We start from the raw sequence: 17,026 nt of genomic DNA, 5'->3' as shown, positions 1-17,026 counted from the left end.
AATCAATTGGAAATACCATTTACAGCTATCCTCAAGCTTTACATTCAAGATGTTAATTTTTTATATAATAAATTACAAATTATCCAAATCACTATTACTGCACTCACATCTCAATTTTATAGATTTCAATCTATAATTTAACCTTAGATAAATATTTTGTTTCCTTATTTTTTAAAATATTAGACTAGCAGACTGAATTTAAAAATTGTTAACTGTTATTGAGGTTTATATTGATAAAATATATTAGTTTTTAATCATATAAAAATTGATAGTTACAAATGTACGGATATGTTTATGATGAGTTAATTATTTTTTCATCTTAGTTAAAATAATGATTTACTGAAATATTGTATATCTTAATGATTTAAAAAAATGTTTTTATGGAAAATTGTTGAGCTGATCAAAAAGAAAGACATACTTTTATTTTCAGATATTTTATCCATAAAGTATCATAATTATTGATATGCAAGCATAAAAATAATTTTTAATGATACTTAATAATTACTTCAAATGAATCTTTATTTAAAATCTCATCCAAATTATATTCTTTAAGCTCTATTGGAAAAAATGACATTATTGATATTTAATTTTAAATAAATTTTCTAGATAATGTTAGAACTACATTTTGAATTTATATAAAATTTAAATAAATCAGAATTCTAAAATTATTGCTCTTGAGCAACAAAGAGATCATCATGAATATTTTGTTTAAAATTATGTAATTAAATAGTGACTTCAATTGTAATTTACTATAAATTATGGTATCCATTCCATTTTAATATTTACAGTGTTGTGTGCTAAATATGAGAATCATGCAATCAATTTTTGATAAGCCATTAAATTTTATTTGGTTTGTAAATTTTTGCATAACAACCAATAATTAAACAATATCAGCTTATCCTTGACTATCCAAAAATTTAGACGTAAAACAGAATATATACACATTAATAGAGAGCACAGAATAATAAATTGTTAAGATGATATCTGTGCCTTTATTTTAAATTTTTTTCTACATATTTTTTTCCAATCTAATAATTTGATTGTTAAGCATTTACATACCAATCTACATCACTAATGAAGTTGTTAATACAGTGAATGGAGATAAATATCACCATTTAAATATGTTGTCATTCTAGGTATTTTGCTATTATATCAATATTAAATACACTAGACAACAATATATAAATGTCAAAGATTTTTGTGAATATCTATCAGAAGGAATTACCTGTTATCTGAATTAGTGGGCTTCACAATACTAAATTAATTCAATGACAAACACCAATACCACATTACAATGCATGAAATTTAGAAAGAATTAAAAAAGTACGGTAAATTAAATTTTATCATGAAATTATTCTGATGATATATTACACACAAGAGCAGATAAGATTAGTAAAGGAATATTCAAACTGAGGGGAAAATAAAGCATATATAGTACAAAGGAAAACTTTCATATATCTCAACTTTGGCCAACTGAAATTTTAAAAAAATAAAAACTATTTAATGCCACCCTCTGCAATATTTTAAGTATTGTGCACAAAATAGATGTTAAATAATTTTTATAAAATGCCCAAAATTTGTACATTTTCCAAACACAAAGTGTATCTGTAACATTTTTACTGAAGAAAGAGGCACAAGAATAAGTCAAGTCTCTCAAACAAAAAGCAATGCAGAAATAGGTGTAGATGGCCTCGTGTCATTTCTTTTTAGGCTTTTGATCTGACAGAGCTTGGCCTTTTTCTCTTCCACGAAGCTTGACACCTGCAATTTAATAAAAAAATATTATATCCAAAAAAGATTAAAAAATTTCATTTCTTAAATTTCATGTGTGTGTGTTAGATAAGCATTATGAGTTTTCATTACTAAATTTGGAAAAAGTTTTTCTTCTTCCTAGAATTATACTTGATACATTTTTAAAGTAAAACTACTGTAATTAAAATAAATATCATTGCATAAATTTTAATGTAAAAACAGAATAAAATTAGTGCTGCTCACTTATTTTTTGTTCTCAGCTATCATCAGGAATGGAAATTGATTCTGATTGATAAGATATGTATTATATATATACACAAGTTGTTGATACAGTAATACCCCGAACTTACGCAATAGGTGGGACCGAGCGATAACCGCGCAAGTCAAATTCGCGTAAGTCGGGGTATACTTTCGCAATTTGTGTAAAATCCAAGTTGGATGTATGTAACGTAATAAATGTTCTTGTTAATCTTATCTTGTCTTTTGATTTGTTCACGGTTACAAGAAATCACCACATAGTGTCTCTCAAGTCTCCATAGATATAACAAACACAGAAATAAATAACACAAAATAAATTGTAGCTATATGTCGATTCCACGCGATATGTCCGAACATGTAAGCTGAATGATAGTGTGGGGGGGAGTGAGTAATCAAGAATTGCATGGCGCTCAAACAAAAGACGAATTGACGAAATTTGAAAATCGCGTAACTCCGGGTTTGCATAAGTCGGGGTAGTGTAAGTCGAGGTATTACTGTATTTATTTGCCAAATGATGTAAATATATGTTAACTCATCTTTCATTTTTCACAAAAATGTAGTATTGCATTTTATTACATATCATTTATTTTGCAATTTATGTTATTGTACATAATATTTTGCTCATTACTGTATTTCAAATTTATGTAAAGAGAATTAATGGTCCATTAATTCTCTTTTCCCTTTTCTCTTCCACGAAGCTTGACACCTGCAATTTAATAAAAAAATATTATATCCAAAAAAGATTAAAAAATTTCATTTCTTAAATTTCATGTGTGTGTGTTAGATAAGCATTATGAGTTTTCATTACTAAATTTGGACAAAGTTTTTCTTCTTCCTAGAATTATACTTGATACATTTTTAAAGTAAAACTACTGTAATTAAAATAAATATCATTGCACAAATTTTATATCTATATAAAAGATAATGACAGTCTGTCAGCATCATAGCCATAATATCAATTTCCTTCTGATTCAACAGCACACAATAGAATATAATAATATATTTGTAGGCCAATTAAAATCACATACTGTAAATCAGCTGATCTGTTATGGCAAAAGAATACAAGTAGATCTTACAGTAAAGTTGCTTTTGTTTATTTTTCAGAAGCTAATTAATATATGCTAAAAATAGAGTTACAGACCAAACATACTTTAATAAATATTTAATTCTGATTTATAATGATTAATAATACCTAATTACAATTAATTAACAGATAGTTATCAATGCTATGTTAATTGTCACACATCAACTTAAAAAATTCTATATTTAAAAAGTTTTATAAAAAATATATATTCTAGTTTTGTAAAATAGAAAATAAAATTCACTTTTTAATTGCTTAAATACTATATCACATGGCCAAATTCAACAATTTTAAGGATTTCAGATTTGCAAAATTTGAGTTGACAACAAAAAAATTAACTACTACATTAACTTCTTATAACTGGATGCCAGATTTACTAGAATACCACAAATAACTTTGTTATATTAAATATCTCACTGGATTTACAATGAAAAATATATACATTGATAAAAGTTTTTGATCTCAACTGTTTCTTCATCAGGTCAAATAACATTCTAAAATTGGAATCTTAGAAGAACAAGATATAAAATTTTAAATATTATAGAACTTTTACAGTAAAGTGTAATATTAAACAAAAGATGATAAGTATGTTAACAAATTTTTTAATCAACATTTGCAAGAAATCAAAAATTGTTAAAATTTGCAAATATATCAAAAATGATAATTTCATCATTATAGCAAATTAAACTATAATGTATTATCCCAGGTTATTATAAAAGCATTGCCAGACATATGACAGACTTTTTCCCTCTTTGAAGTTTACGCACATGCCTTTAATTTCAGATTTGTGAATCTCCAACACTGCCTGAGTTCTGAAGTGGTTAGTATGCTGGGATTGCCTGATTATATTTGCACTTTATATTTTATATCTTGTTCTAACTTAGGGGTGTGCAACCTGTGGTCCAAGGCAAGTTCCAATGCGGCCCAATAAACATGTAAACAAAACCAACAAATGTTTTAATTTTTTTATTTATTTATTTAGTTCAACAGCATAAACTCAAAAAAGAAGTTTAACAAAGCTGTAAACCTTTATTCATATTTTATTTTTGAGTGGAAAAGAAATATTTTCAAATACTTGGAGATGTGTGAATGAGGAAGGATTACTAAATAAAGCTGGAGTTGTGACTCAAAGAATTATAGACCCAAATTTGGGAAAAGGCAGAAAGGTGAGAAAAGACAAAATATAAAAAGTAGTGAGAAAAATTAAATAGATCTTCTGTTATGCAAATATTGACCCTTAATTTTCCACTTCTTTATCTTTTCTCCTTTCCCTGCATTTGGGTCTATAATCCTTTGAGTCACAACTCCAGCTTTATTCCAGTAATAGTATTTCTTCCAACGTTGCAAGATTTGGCTACATTGCACCAAATGTGGCTACGTTTTTTTGTTTGACGTAGAAATTATCATTTGATGCATTGGCTACTTCTTGGGTTACATTTTATTTATAAATATACTGTTTTAGTTGAATGAAAATGCACTTTAAAATGGTGTTTTGTCGCTTTTTATTAATTAGAGACCCAAATAAAACAAATATTTGTGTTTTTCAAATAAATTTCCATTTGTCTTTTTTATAATAAATGAATTTATCTATTTCTAAGTAAAAATTGAAAGTGTCTGTAGAAGTAATTTTTTAAAATATCCTTTTTTGTCATAAAGATTTAATACCTATTATTATAATCTAGACATGTTAATCCTTAAATATACTTCTATATTGGGCCACAAGTATATATTATATGTACTTGTGGCCCAAAACTCTGACTTCTTCCAATGCAGCCCAGAGAAACAAAGGTTGGACACCCCTGTTCTAAGCATTCCAATTTTAGAATGTTATTTGATCTGATGAAAATCCAGTTGGAATCAAAAACTTTGGCATTATATAATGCCAAACTTTTTCATTGTTATATTAAATATATCACTGGATTTGCAAAGTTATTCATGATGATCTAGTAAAAAATGAATTTTCCAATATGGAAATGAATTCCAAAGATTTATTCTTTATAAGATGAAAACTGGATTTATACCACTGCATACTGTAAGCAAATAAAAAACAGAAAATTAGCAGAATGTTTAAGAAAAATTTTTCTTACCAATGATTCTTTCAATTTTGGTCAGTATTTGTTGATTTGGTACTGCTCTTCCAGCTTCATAATCATTAATCACTTGAGGCTTTTCGTTAATCTTCTAAAAAACAAAATCAATATGTATGTTGGTAACTTGTTAGGTTAGATTTCATGAACAGCAAAATATGTAATATAAATACAGTTGAATTTGCTTAATTTGAACCTATTATTATTCTCCTTGAAGTTCTTACATTCAAACTTAAATACTGAAATAACTATTTATTTAATAAATACAGTTAATTCAAACTTTTAATATAAATTTGGATAATTCAAGGCTAGTATTAATATTTCAATATAAAAATTTATATTGAAAAGGGGAAAGTAGCATGTGGTCTGTGTGTGCATGCATGTGCAAGTGTGCTCATGTGCTTATAGAATATATGCATTTAAGAATTCTCTAAAATGAATGGATCCAGTCAACTCCTTGGACATTGTGAAACATATGACAGTTTTAACTATTTTAATGAAATTTGAGTCTATTTAAGTTATTAAACTACATTATTATTATGTCTAAATCAGGGGTGGCCAACACGCAGCCCGCTGGAAGTCATGTTGTGACCCATGGAGCTAGGTCAAATGAACATAAATGTTAACTTTATTGTACATATCACCAAAAGAACATTACCTCATGAGTTATTCATATCATGTACTTTTAAATTAAAGCTAAGAGGAATTTGAAATATCTCTCATTTTTGGAAAAATTCATAGATTTTTAGCTATTTCAAATATCCCGCTATTTGACACTCAAGGTTACTTAGTTTTTTGTCCGACGCTAAGTGTTGATAAAATTTAATATGAGACTTCAACTTCAGCTATATATGTTCTGTGGTCTTTGGCATTTTCAGGAAGCTTGCAATGCTGTCAAGCTCATACTCATAACTACTTTCAGTCCAGCTTGGCAAAGTTCTATGTTATTCTGTAGTTTAGTTTTATTATCGCCAATGCATCTGGAGAGATTTTGCAATTGATATTAAAATACATTTTTAACATATATATAATTACAGTTCAAACTACTTTAACCACATAGCCTGTCTACCATATTGATTTTATAAGCAAGTAAACCCTGAAACATTGGAGAAATTCCATCAAGTTGGTTTGGAAGAGTTCTATGAAACGTATTTAAACAAGGATAAATATCCTGCATTTTACAAACATGCTTTGTCGATGGTTTTGCTATGTGGAAACACTTATGTGTGTGAACAGCTTTTTAGTCTCATGAAGTACATCAAATCACAAGTGAGATTGAATTACTGATATTCATTTGGAAAACTGTTTGAGTGTAGCGACAACATCAGTGGAGATCAATTTTGCTGCACTTAGTTCTGTAAAACAAAGTGAAATGTCTCACTTTTAAATATTTTTAAATTGTACTAATAAATATGTTTTATTTTCTTCAAAAAATAAATATATCTATTTTTTGTGTTTTTTTACATTAAACCAGGCAAGTGTTTGACCACAATCTCACCTACTGGGAAGCGACAATGTGGTTGAAGCTGTAGCATGCTTGCTTTTTACTTTAAAAAAAAAAAAAAAAAATTAGGTGTGTGGCCCAACAGGAAATACTATTTCTGAAATTTGGCCTGTCTTCTGAAAAGGTTAGCCACCCCTGGTCTAAATAAAATACAAGCATATACTATAGCTTAACCTTTCTATGACAACGTGACAATATATTGTCAGTTCAGCTTCATCTGAAACATATGAAATGACAATTTGAAAAATGTTTATTTGCATTTGGTGATATTTTATTGCTATTCACTGCTTGTGAGTTATATATATATATATATATGTTACTGTGAATGACCGATATCTGTTGAATGTCAGCATTCACACAGTCTTTTTATGTATGTGTTACTGTGAATGACCGATATCTGGTGAATGTTAACATTCTCCGGTGAATATCAGCATTCACACAGTCGTTTCGTGTATGTACGAAATATTTGCTAAATATCGTTATTTCTCACTTACACTGGCAAATGTCAACATTCAGCATGCACTGATGGTGAATGTTAAATAAAAATATTTTTATTACGTTAAGACAAAAATGCAACTTTTTAATATGTCAAAATAGAAGAAAGCTTAAGTAACAGCACATTCTAAATCATTAAAGAAAATAATACAATAATAAACTTACACATAAATTATGTGATTAACGTTATACAATCTTATTTATTGGAACAACTTAAACTGTTATGGCACATTGAATTTCACAAGAGTCCCTTGCTTTTACAACTGCATTTATTCGTGGAACACTTCTGTTTGCAATGGCAGCATATATAGCCTTGCCCTCCACTTTTCGAATTAGCTGCAGCTACTTCTCTCAGCGACATTTCTTGAGAAGAAATCTGATCTATGGAAAGTACTGGTAACTTTTCTTTACAAATTACGAACTGATTATGGGTATAAAGCTGCTTGAGGGTAACATTTTTCTTTGCTAATTTATAAAAGTCAGAGTCTTCTATTCCAACAACAACCGCCAACACATTTCAGGCATCTGTATGGCCAGGGACTTGTATTCGTATTACATCACCAATTTCAGCAGAAGGAAACGGCGTAGAATTTAGCAATATACAGTCGCCTGTCTGTTGACATGTGCTTCTTGAGTGTTGTTTCGACCTCCACCAAAGCTTGTCTGTGCTTGTCAACATACACCTGCGATTGTTCGAATGTATAATAATATAACCAAATATTCGGTCTTTCACTGACGTATTTTGTATGTGTCAACATTCACCAGAAAATATCGACATTCTCTAATTTTGGTCTTTCACAGTAACATATATATTAGTTATTTATTATTTTTCTTATTTTTGTTCTAGTTTTGTTTTATTTAATTATTTTCCTAAACAAATAAAACACATTCTTTTTAAATATTCCAACAAATAATTTANAAAATATTCTAAATTAATTCAAATTTGCTACAATTATATAGTACATTATAATTTTGTACATTAAAATATCAAATATTAGCAAAATATATCTTGCCATGACTGCGAAATGCAATAATTCTATAAATCCTTCAAATTAGAGATTTTTAGCACTGAAAATTAGGATTGAAATTATTATTAAATTTTTAATATTGTTGTATAAAAAATGATGTTATGTGATGATGGTGGTATAAAATGTTCCTGTTTACACGGTTTAGAAGAACACAGTACACACTTCCTTTCTAACAATAACAACACAATTACACTTTAATGTCTCCAAATCAGCGAGCGACTCTCTGGCACTCCACAATCGAGCAACACTCCGGTACCCAACAATTATTTGATAATTACAATACTGGTTCCTGACCAGCCACACAGCTACCCACTCTGGTTAGCTCCCCAGTCAGTACTGCAGCTAGCACTCCTCTCAGTTCTGTCTCCACACAACACTGACTCCACACCCCCAAAGGGAAGCACACAAATTTTCCATCTCTAGGCAGGACCATCTCCCCTGCATTCTTAGGGATACTATTACCTCACCCACCTGACATGTGTGACAAAGCTGTGGACTATCCATCAACACTTGCTGACATCCACACACCTGACACATGTTACAATTGAACTTAACAAATATATTCCTTGAAAATGATAATTCAGCCATAAACTATGTTTTGTAATATACAAATTAGTTGAAATAAATGTTCATTTGAATTGATATTAGAACTAAAATGATTAAAGGAAAAAATAAAAATACTAATTTTTCTATCGTAAGTTTTTTTGAGTCACCTCAAATAATGCATATTATCTTAAAATGCATACACAAATAGGCACCTAATTGATGTATTTGATTCACTCAAAAAGAAACTGGAGTTACTAATTAAAGATAAAGCATTTGCACCAGAAACAATTTGACAAGTATGTAGGAATGCTGGCTATTAATATTTTGCATATATTTGCAACACCACTACTGCACAGCAGCATGGGAAAAAAACTACTCCAGAAAATGGCATTTACCAATGCAAGCTCATCCAAGAGGGGAGAGCATTTAGTCATTGAATTTCTGATGTTAGAGCAAGTTAAACTGAGTGAAATTCATCAGCTGTTTATAACAAGAATGTGTTGTCAAAATGCAAATATATATTTTTACCTTGATTCAACAGATGACTATGGATTACAGATAAAATTTTCCAGTGTTTTTTATTCTCCAAAACATCTTTTGAACAGACTATATAATAAATTACATATTTTCCATAAATATTATTTTAAAATATTACTCATCTTCACTGCCATCATTTTATAGGGTTTGTGTGTGTACTTAAGTAAGTTTTTAATCTTGTTTTTTAGATAGTATCCTCGACTTTCCGCGTAAAAATTTACTAAATTGACTGACATTTTTCCTTTGCATAATGGAAGACAGGCATTAAGACATTGAGAGAATTTGAAGAAGGAAAGAATAACAGAAAAAGAATGAATAAATCATATGAGTCATATGCTGGGAAAATTGGCAAATATTCTACTTGGAAACTCTATATGGTGCTAGATATGTAATATTGCTTGTCTAACTTCAAATAGTTCCATGTGTCACACCAAATAAGATCTATAGTTTTTTATTAAATTTAACAGATTAATCTGTTAAATTTAAGACTGTTAATTTAAGACTAATTAATCTGTTAAATGTTTGAGACTGTAATGTCAAATTGTATTGATCAGTTTTATATTTTAAAAATAGTCCTTTAATTTCAGTAGTACTTTGGCTTTTTCTGATTTCTATTCTTATCAAACATTCTTTACAGAACAAAACTGTAAGTTGATTATTTATTATAAAAACACAAAGTATTGTGAAATAAATAGCAATTTTTTAACTTTTACTTACGTGGACAGTCTCTACGTCAAAAAAAGATTGCTAAATCTAAACATGGCTTCTTTAAGTTCATTTTTATTAGTTGATACTCTTTCATCAACCAGCATTTTTAACTTTACCTGTAAATTTTCAATAGAATTTAAATATGGGTTATTTTCAGACTTTTAGACTTTAAAAGATCTTTATTTTGTTTGGCTTGTTAGCATGTGGCATTATCATCTTGAAAAACATCAGTATTACCAAAGTGATCTTTGATTGTTGGAATCAGAAACAATTCTAAAATTCCTTCATACACTTCTGCTATTACGGTCTCATTAAGAATACATATATTTCCAGGTCCAATAACTGACATGTAGCCCCAAATCATTAAACTTATTGGAAATTTAGTGTTTGTACTCTGGCAATCTTAAATTTCTTTTCTGAACATCTCCAAACAAATTTTTCTGCATCCTCACTACATCTAATTCATATATGACTCTCATCTGAAAAAATTGCCGTTTTCTTGTCTTACAGTCTAATTTTTGTGCTGTCTTGACCATTTTAAATAATTTTTTTTTGTCAGAAAGGTGTTTCTTTTGGCTTTGCAAATAAAAATCCTGTGTCATTCAATCTATTTCTTATTGTTCTTCACAGACATTGATACAGGTATACCTCGACTTACTTCATTTCGAGTTACATCGTTCTCGATTATACGTTGTTTGTCAAAGAATATATGGAAAAATAAAAATCAAGTTTAAGTCATTTTATTCAACTTTACGTCTGTCCACCACAAATATTGAAGTCCTAATATCACTATAAAAGCGTTAAAGCACATAAAATCATATTAAAATACATACATTTACAGTAAATGTTAATATAATTATCATAAATCTTAGGAGAACGAAACATGAAAACATCTGTGACTGTGTTGTCGTCTTATTTAGTGGTCTTTAAGTGCTCAATATTGGTGTTTTTTCACAGTAGCTCCAATATCTACCATTTGGCGTCATTGTCAGCGCCACTCGATATTGATAAATTTAATATAAATTAGTTTATTTTCTATTGTCGCAAAATAATTTTAATAACTGTATTTGTTATTTAACCTTACAAAATCATCTTATTTTATGTCTTAGAGCAAACCACATTCACAAATAAAGAGTCCGCGATGTACTGTAAACATCGCCAAATTGTAAACATATACATTTACAAGTATGTACTGTATGTACAGTACATGAATTCGCAAATTTAGATTACTTTTTTCTGTACCATTTTAAAAACTAAAATTTATTTGTTTGTAAGCTTAAAATAGATTCTTATTAACAATATACTGTATTATTAAAAATGCATTTATAAATAAAATACAGAACTGGGGATGGTTATTTGTGGCTTGCCTAGTGACAAGTAAATTCGACTTATGCCGTTTTTTGACTTAAGTTGCCTCTCCTGGAACCAATTACCAACGTAAGGCGAGGTATACCTGTATTATGCCAAAAACTACATAAAGTAATAAATATATGTGATTATTTTTGTATCTCTATGATAAAAATTTGATTTTTGGTGAATTTTTAAAATAAAATATGTAGAGGGACTTTGACTGAAATTTGGATCGGTGTTTTGAAAGGTAAAGTACAACTGACCATGTCAGAGTAAAAGGGTTGAAAATCCAAGTGATTAAATGAGTGTAAAAAGTAGAGAAAAATAGAATAGTTCCAAAGAATATAGAATATGAACATCAGAAACTTATGGAACACTAGTTTAATTTTTTTTTTGAAATAAACAAATTAAATATTTGATAATTTGAAAATTTCTTTATTTTCCTGGTGTTCAAATTAAAAGTCAAAATATATACATGAATAACAAAATTCATTTATAGAACCAGATAAAAATAAAACATTTTATAAAAATAGCTAAATATTAATTTAAAAAAATATACAATAAAACCTTCCAAAGTGAAAACCTGCCTGAACAAAAAATTCTTTGAAATAGAGCAATTTTCTATGTTAAATTCTACTATAAGCTGGAAACTTATCCAATGAAGAAATAGGAGATGCTGGAAATAAAGAACGTAACTTAATCTGGATGAAATAGAAAATTGTCTCCAAGTCTGTCTGTCATTGCAGTATGTGACAAAATGTATTGTGAGAATGATTTTGAGCTTTGTAAAAGAAATGCAAGTCATGACAATGGAACATACTAACACAGGAGCTTTATTAATATTAGTCTATTGAATTAATGAGGCAAAAACCAAAAATTTTCAAGAATTGAATGAGTTTCCAAAAAATTGAGTTTGAGAACAAGCAACAAATATAATTTATGAAAACAATAAAAATAAGGTAACATAGTATATCAATTTGTCTTATATGGAATACTTAGTAACTAACTAGTACTGAGTATTCAAAAATAACTTGATTAACATGTTGATAAATACAGAATTGAATTAAACAGTTAATTAGTTATTAAAATTCCTCAAGAAGTTAGGTCACAAAATAACTTGGTCTATATCAGGAATGTCCAACCCGCGGCCCGCATGTGGCCCAAGGCAAGTTCCAATGCTGCCCAATAAACGTGTAAACAAAACCGACAAATTCTTTTATTTTTATTATTTTTTTCTCCTTGAATAAAGTTTTGAACCTGCTCCATAAATGTTCACGAGTGTTTGGTATGCAAATCGTATGTCAAAGCAATTCATAAGGTTTGATAGAACAATATATTTAACGTTTGCCAGAGAAATACATAAATCCATGCTAGAGCACTACATAAATGTTTTCCAGAGAAATACATAACCCATGATAGAATAATATATAAACGTTTGCTGAAGCAATATATAAACAAGTCTTAGAACAATATGTAAAGTATATTCTGGAACAATCTATAATGTTTTAGGTAGCAATATACTTTAAAGATTGGCTCTACCAATTTTTAACATATATTTCTCAAATTAGTGGCAAATTAAGTATTTAAAAAAACATATAATTTGCCATTGATTCATAATAACAAACTAGATATTTCTCATATCAGTTCTCAAACTATCTGTTCTCAAAGTAGAATTTTTTTTTACACTTTTTACAAAGTCATAATTAAACATAAATATTCATTACAAAAAGTTCACTCCAAATTTATTGAATGATTGATTACTGAACAATTAATTATAACCTTATAAACTGGATAAAAATATAAATAAAATATCCTTAAACTCTAATAAAACCTCGACCTTACTCTCTATGAATTTTAAACACTTAAATTAATTTATTTTATAAATAAAAACAAATGAAATTTAAAAAAAGTCAGTAATAATCCCTAAAATCGTATTATAACGCGCACTTTGTAGATAATTTCAAGTTGTTAAATCATTAAAAATATCTCATAATGATTGAAACACTGTACAGAAATCACATGAGTAGAGTTCTAGATATTCAGAAGTATGAATTTTTTCCACGTGCTAATTGAAACGTACACCAAGTTCAAGTGCACTTGCGCTTCCTGTTTTAATAATCAGCCCACTATCAATTTATGTTTTGGAATTTTCCACTGAATACATCTGTTCGGATGACAGGAAGTGGTTTGATGCATTCCACACTGTTTNAAAATTGAAAGGGCCTGTAGAAGTAATTTTTTAAAATATCCTTGTTCGTGATAAAGTTTTAATACTTATTACTATAATCTAGACATGTTAATCCTTAAATATACTTGTATATTTAAGGATTAGGTCACAAATATATTATATATACTTGTGGCCCAAAACTCCATGACTTCTTCCAATGTGGCCCAGAAGAACAAAAAGGTTGGACACCCCTGGTCTATATATTACTGTAATGCAATTCAAATTTTTGTGAGTAGAGCAAGACACTAGTTTTTGAACTCAAATAGGCTTATTTGCTGTTAAGCAAGCTAATAAGGTCCACATCCAAGAAGTATTTAAATACTAGCATAAGTTCTTGGAAAAATTTTTGCAATTGGATAGTTCTAAATTCTTGCATTTGAACGTGCACATTTAGTTGAAATCACTTTGGATTAAGTCTAGTAATAAAAATTTTTATGTATGTGATAGTGATTTTACTATAAAAAAGGAATGTAACTGTGTGACATTTATCTGATTATCTGATAAATAAAAAAAAAAACACTAAAAACCTGTTCAAAAACTGAAACCTGCTAAACTGAATGCTCAGTACTGTGCAATTCCAGTTTACACAGGTTTTAGTATATAAGTAAATTAATTAAGAGTAAATTTATTAAAACTAACTGTTGCCAAATCTTTCTGTGTTAGATTTTTATTTTGCCGTCCTTGCTGAATCAATCTCCCAATTTCCAATCCAACAGTATCATGATGGAGCTGTTCTGTTTCTCTGTCTAACTTTGCAGTATTCATACTTGTTTGATGTTGTTTATTTGTAGCTGCATTATCTATGAATTAAAGATAAGTTTCTTATATATAATTGTAATAATTGCTTAATTATAAAAGATAAAATCATACATTTTTTAGTAGTTTCAATGGCCAACCCTTGTCTTTGTGCTGCATTAATAGCCTGAAAAAGTAAATAATCATTTCATTAAAAAAATTTAAATGAAAGTGATATAAGAATAATAATTTTTATATAATCTTTTAAATAGTTTAAAGAAATAAAAATAAAGGCAATTGTAATAAACACAGTCTTCTTGAAAAGTTGGAAATATCTTGTGACATATTCTCTAGTTCAAGTAGAAAAATCATTTAGAATACATAGAATGTCTTAAAATTCAAAGCTGCAAAATATTGCATATATACAGGGGTTGAAAAATAAATAATGACACACATTTATAAAGCAAGAATGATGGCCTTGACAATTATGACTATTATGCTGTATTTAATTAAGATTGGTTCCCTACCTACCCATTGGCAGAATGGTTTAATTTACTGTTGGACTGGACATGTACAATATCAACAGAAAGAGACGTGTGCAAGGTAGACCAGTCTAAATAGATGTTTTCTAAGTTATAGGGGTGATTTTGGCTGCAAATTGAGATTGCAAGGGAATTCATAGCAAAACAGTGTTCAGGGGCTTGTAACAGTTTTTGGAGCATCAACTTTATGGTACAGTACCATCAAGTAGGTAAAAGCATTCAGAGACAGTCATCAAAAAGCAGATGATGAGCATTAGCCTAGGAATCCCCACAATATTACAACAAAACAAGTGCAAGCGATGGCCACATTGTTAGAGAATGATTCACAGGTGGCAAATTCATGATCTAGGTTGTGAGAACAATTTGTATTACATCACCATCCTATACATTCTGAGAGAAGAATTTGTGTATGCAAAAAAAAATTACACTTTGTTGGATTCCATATACTTTGAATGACATCCAGAAATTGCAGCATTATGAGGTAGCATGTCTCCTTTTAAAGAGCTATCAGTGTAAAGAGCTGATGTAGTTACATTGTATTTATGCTATATGAAACATGGGCTCAATCCTATGAACTCCAATTGAAATGCCAGTCCACTGAATGATGACATTACAGCTCCCCATGAAAAAGAAATTCCAGTACAGTGTTTCTCAACAGGAGCATTTTTCCATGTTGAGGGGGAGATTAGTAATAATTTATATTTTGGGGGTAAAAAACAATTTTCTGGGTGATATAGTAAAACATTATATTAAGAATAATTAGATATTTTATTCGTTATATTGTACAATAATTAAACAAATAACATTACACTAGTCACTAGTCTATTCAATGCAGTACGAATTTAGCATTAGCCTTGGCTCTTAGCATCGGAATTTTGAAGTGAAGGGGGCAATACTAGATAACAGTTTTAGTAAAGGGGGCGACGATTTGTTAGAGGTTGAGAAACATTGTTCTAGCAGATCCACTATCATCAAGGCTGTGAACACTGCCATGTATGACTGTGAAAGTGTTATCCTAATGCACAAAGTGCCACCAGGACAATCTGAATGTACATTGCTATACCCATTTTTTGAAACACCATCTATGACCAGTACTGCATAAGAAACTATACCACTTCCTTATGAATCCCCCATCATTTTCCATGACAATGTCCATCGCCATGTGTCAACCATAGTGAAGGATCTGCTTGATAAATGTGGTTGGAATGTGTTGGATCACCCTGCATTCTTTCCAGACATGAGTGCATGCGATTTTGATTTATTCCCTAAGATGTGGAAAATTCATCAAAATTTCAAGACCATCTAGGACATTATACAGGTAGACTGATCCATAGCGACTATCAACAATTAGTGGATTGCTAATGGCAATGACCAACTTCCCATCCATGAAAATGGGTGGTTTAAAGTGCAGGTGATTACACTAAAGAATTATAAACTATGAACAGCTGTACTTCTGTTCTGTTTCATGTAATAAATCAGTGATCATTATATATTTTCCAACCCTTGTATAATTTTCTTTTTTTTGAAAAGTTTACTATGAACAATTAAGTCTATATCGATGAGAATCTAATTTATGCACTGTTTCTACAATATATAATTTCTGTAAAATTGTATGTATAAAATTACTTTACATTAGGTATTTTAAAGAGAATAAGTTTCACATCCAAATAATTTATAATTATTAAGATAAAACAATTTTCAATAAACTTCTAATCTGTAGTGATGACAAACAAATTTATAAATGCATAGTGAAAAATAAAGTTCATTTCAATTTAAAACAGAAAAATCTTTTTACAAACATTCTTACAGAGTTTCATAAAGTTTTTACAAATCTTTAGTGGCCATCTCAGGTTCTACTTCAAAAAAACCCTCAAAATATAAATGTAATCTATATACAGTGAAAACTGCTTAGGCGACCACCTGCATTAGACGGGCACCTGTCAAAACGGGCAAAAATTTCTGGCACGGAATAGTTTATCCATAGAGTCTTCGTATAAGTTACCTGTATTAAACGACCACCTGTGTAACGCGACCGCGGGCATCGATTTTTGGTCCGAAACAACATACAACACCTGTAATAAGCGACCACTTTCGCGAATGTATCTGGTCTAAACTATTGTAAGAACCCATCTCAACAACGTTTCCACCTCCTAATATAATGAATTAGTCTAAACTC

General features: G+C 29.3%; 1 protein-coding gene across 3 annotated transcripts in view; it reads right to left on the bottom strand.

Moving 5' to 3' along the window:
- Positions 1–972: 972 nt before the first annotated feature.
- Positions 973–17,026, bottom strand: part of LOC111623861 (endothelial differentiation-related factor 1 homolog) — a 34,313-nt gene continuing 18,259 nt past the window's right edge. The window contains exons 2-6 of one of the 3 annotated variants that reach the window (XM_023366583.1): positions 14,444–14,495; positions 14,213–14,373; positions 5,179–5,272; positions 2,639–2,716; positions 973–1,761 (exon numbers count right to left, since the gene is read on the bottom strand). In XM_023366583.1, coding sequence (XP_023222351.1) covers positions 2,676–2,716; positions 5,179–5,272; positions 14,213–14,373; positions 14,444–14,495 — 348 coding nt within the window. In that variant the 3' untranslated portion in view covers positions 973–1,761; positions 2,639–2,675. Of the gene's footprint in view, positions 1,762–2,582; positions 2,717–5,178; positions 5,273–14,212; positions 14,374–14,443; positions 14,496–17,026 lie in introns of those variants that run through there. The other 2 variants (XM_023366581.1, XM_023366582.1) reach the window with 2 other exon arrangements.

Source organism: Centruroides sculpturatus, unplaced genomic scaffold (assembly GCF_000671375.1).
Source record: "Centruroides sculpturatus isolate CEXI.00-Female unplaced genomic scaffold, Cexi_2.0 scaffold325, whole genome shotgun sequence".
Classification (NCBI taxonomy): Eukaryota; Metazoa; Arthropoda; class Arachnida; order Scorpiones; family Buthidae; genus Centruroides; species Centruroides sculpturatus.
The sequence above is the reverse complement of the archived record's forward strand: the minus strand, read 5'-3'. Positions and strand labels throughout refer to the sequence as shown.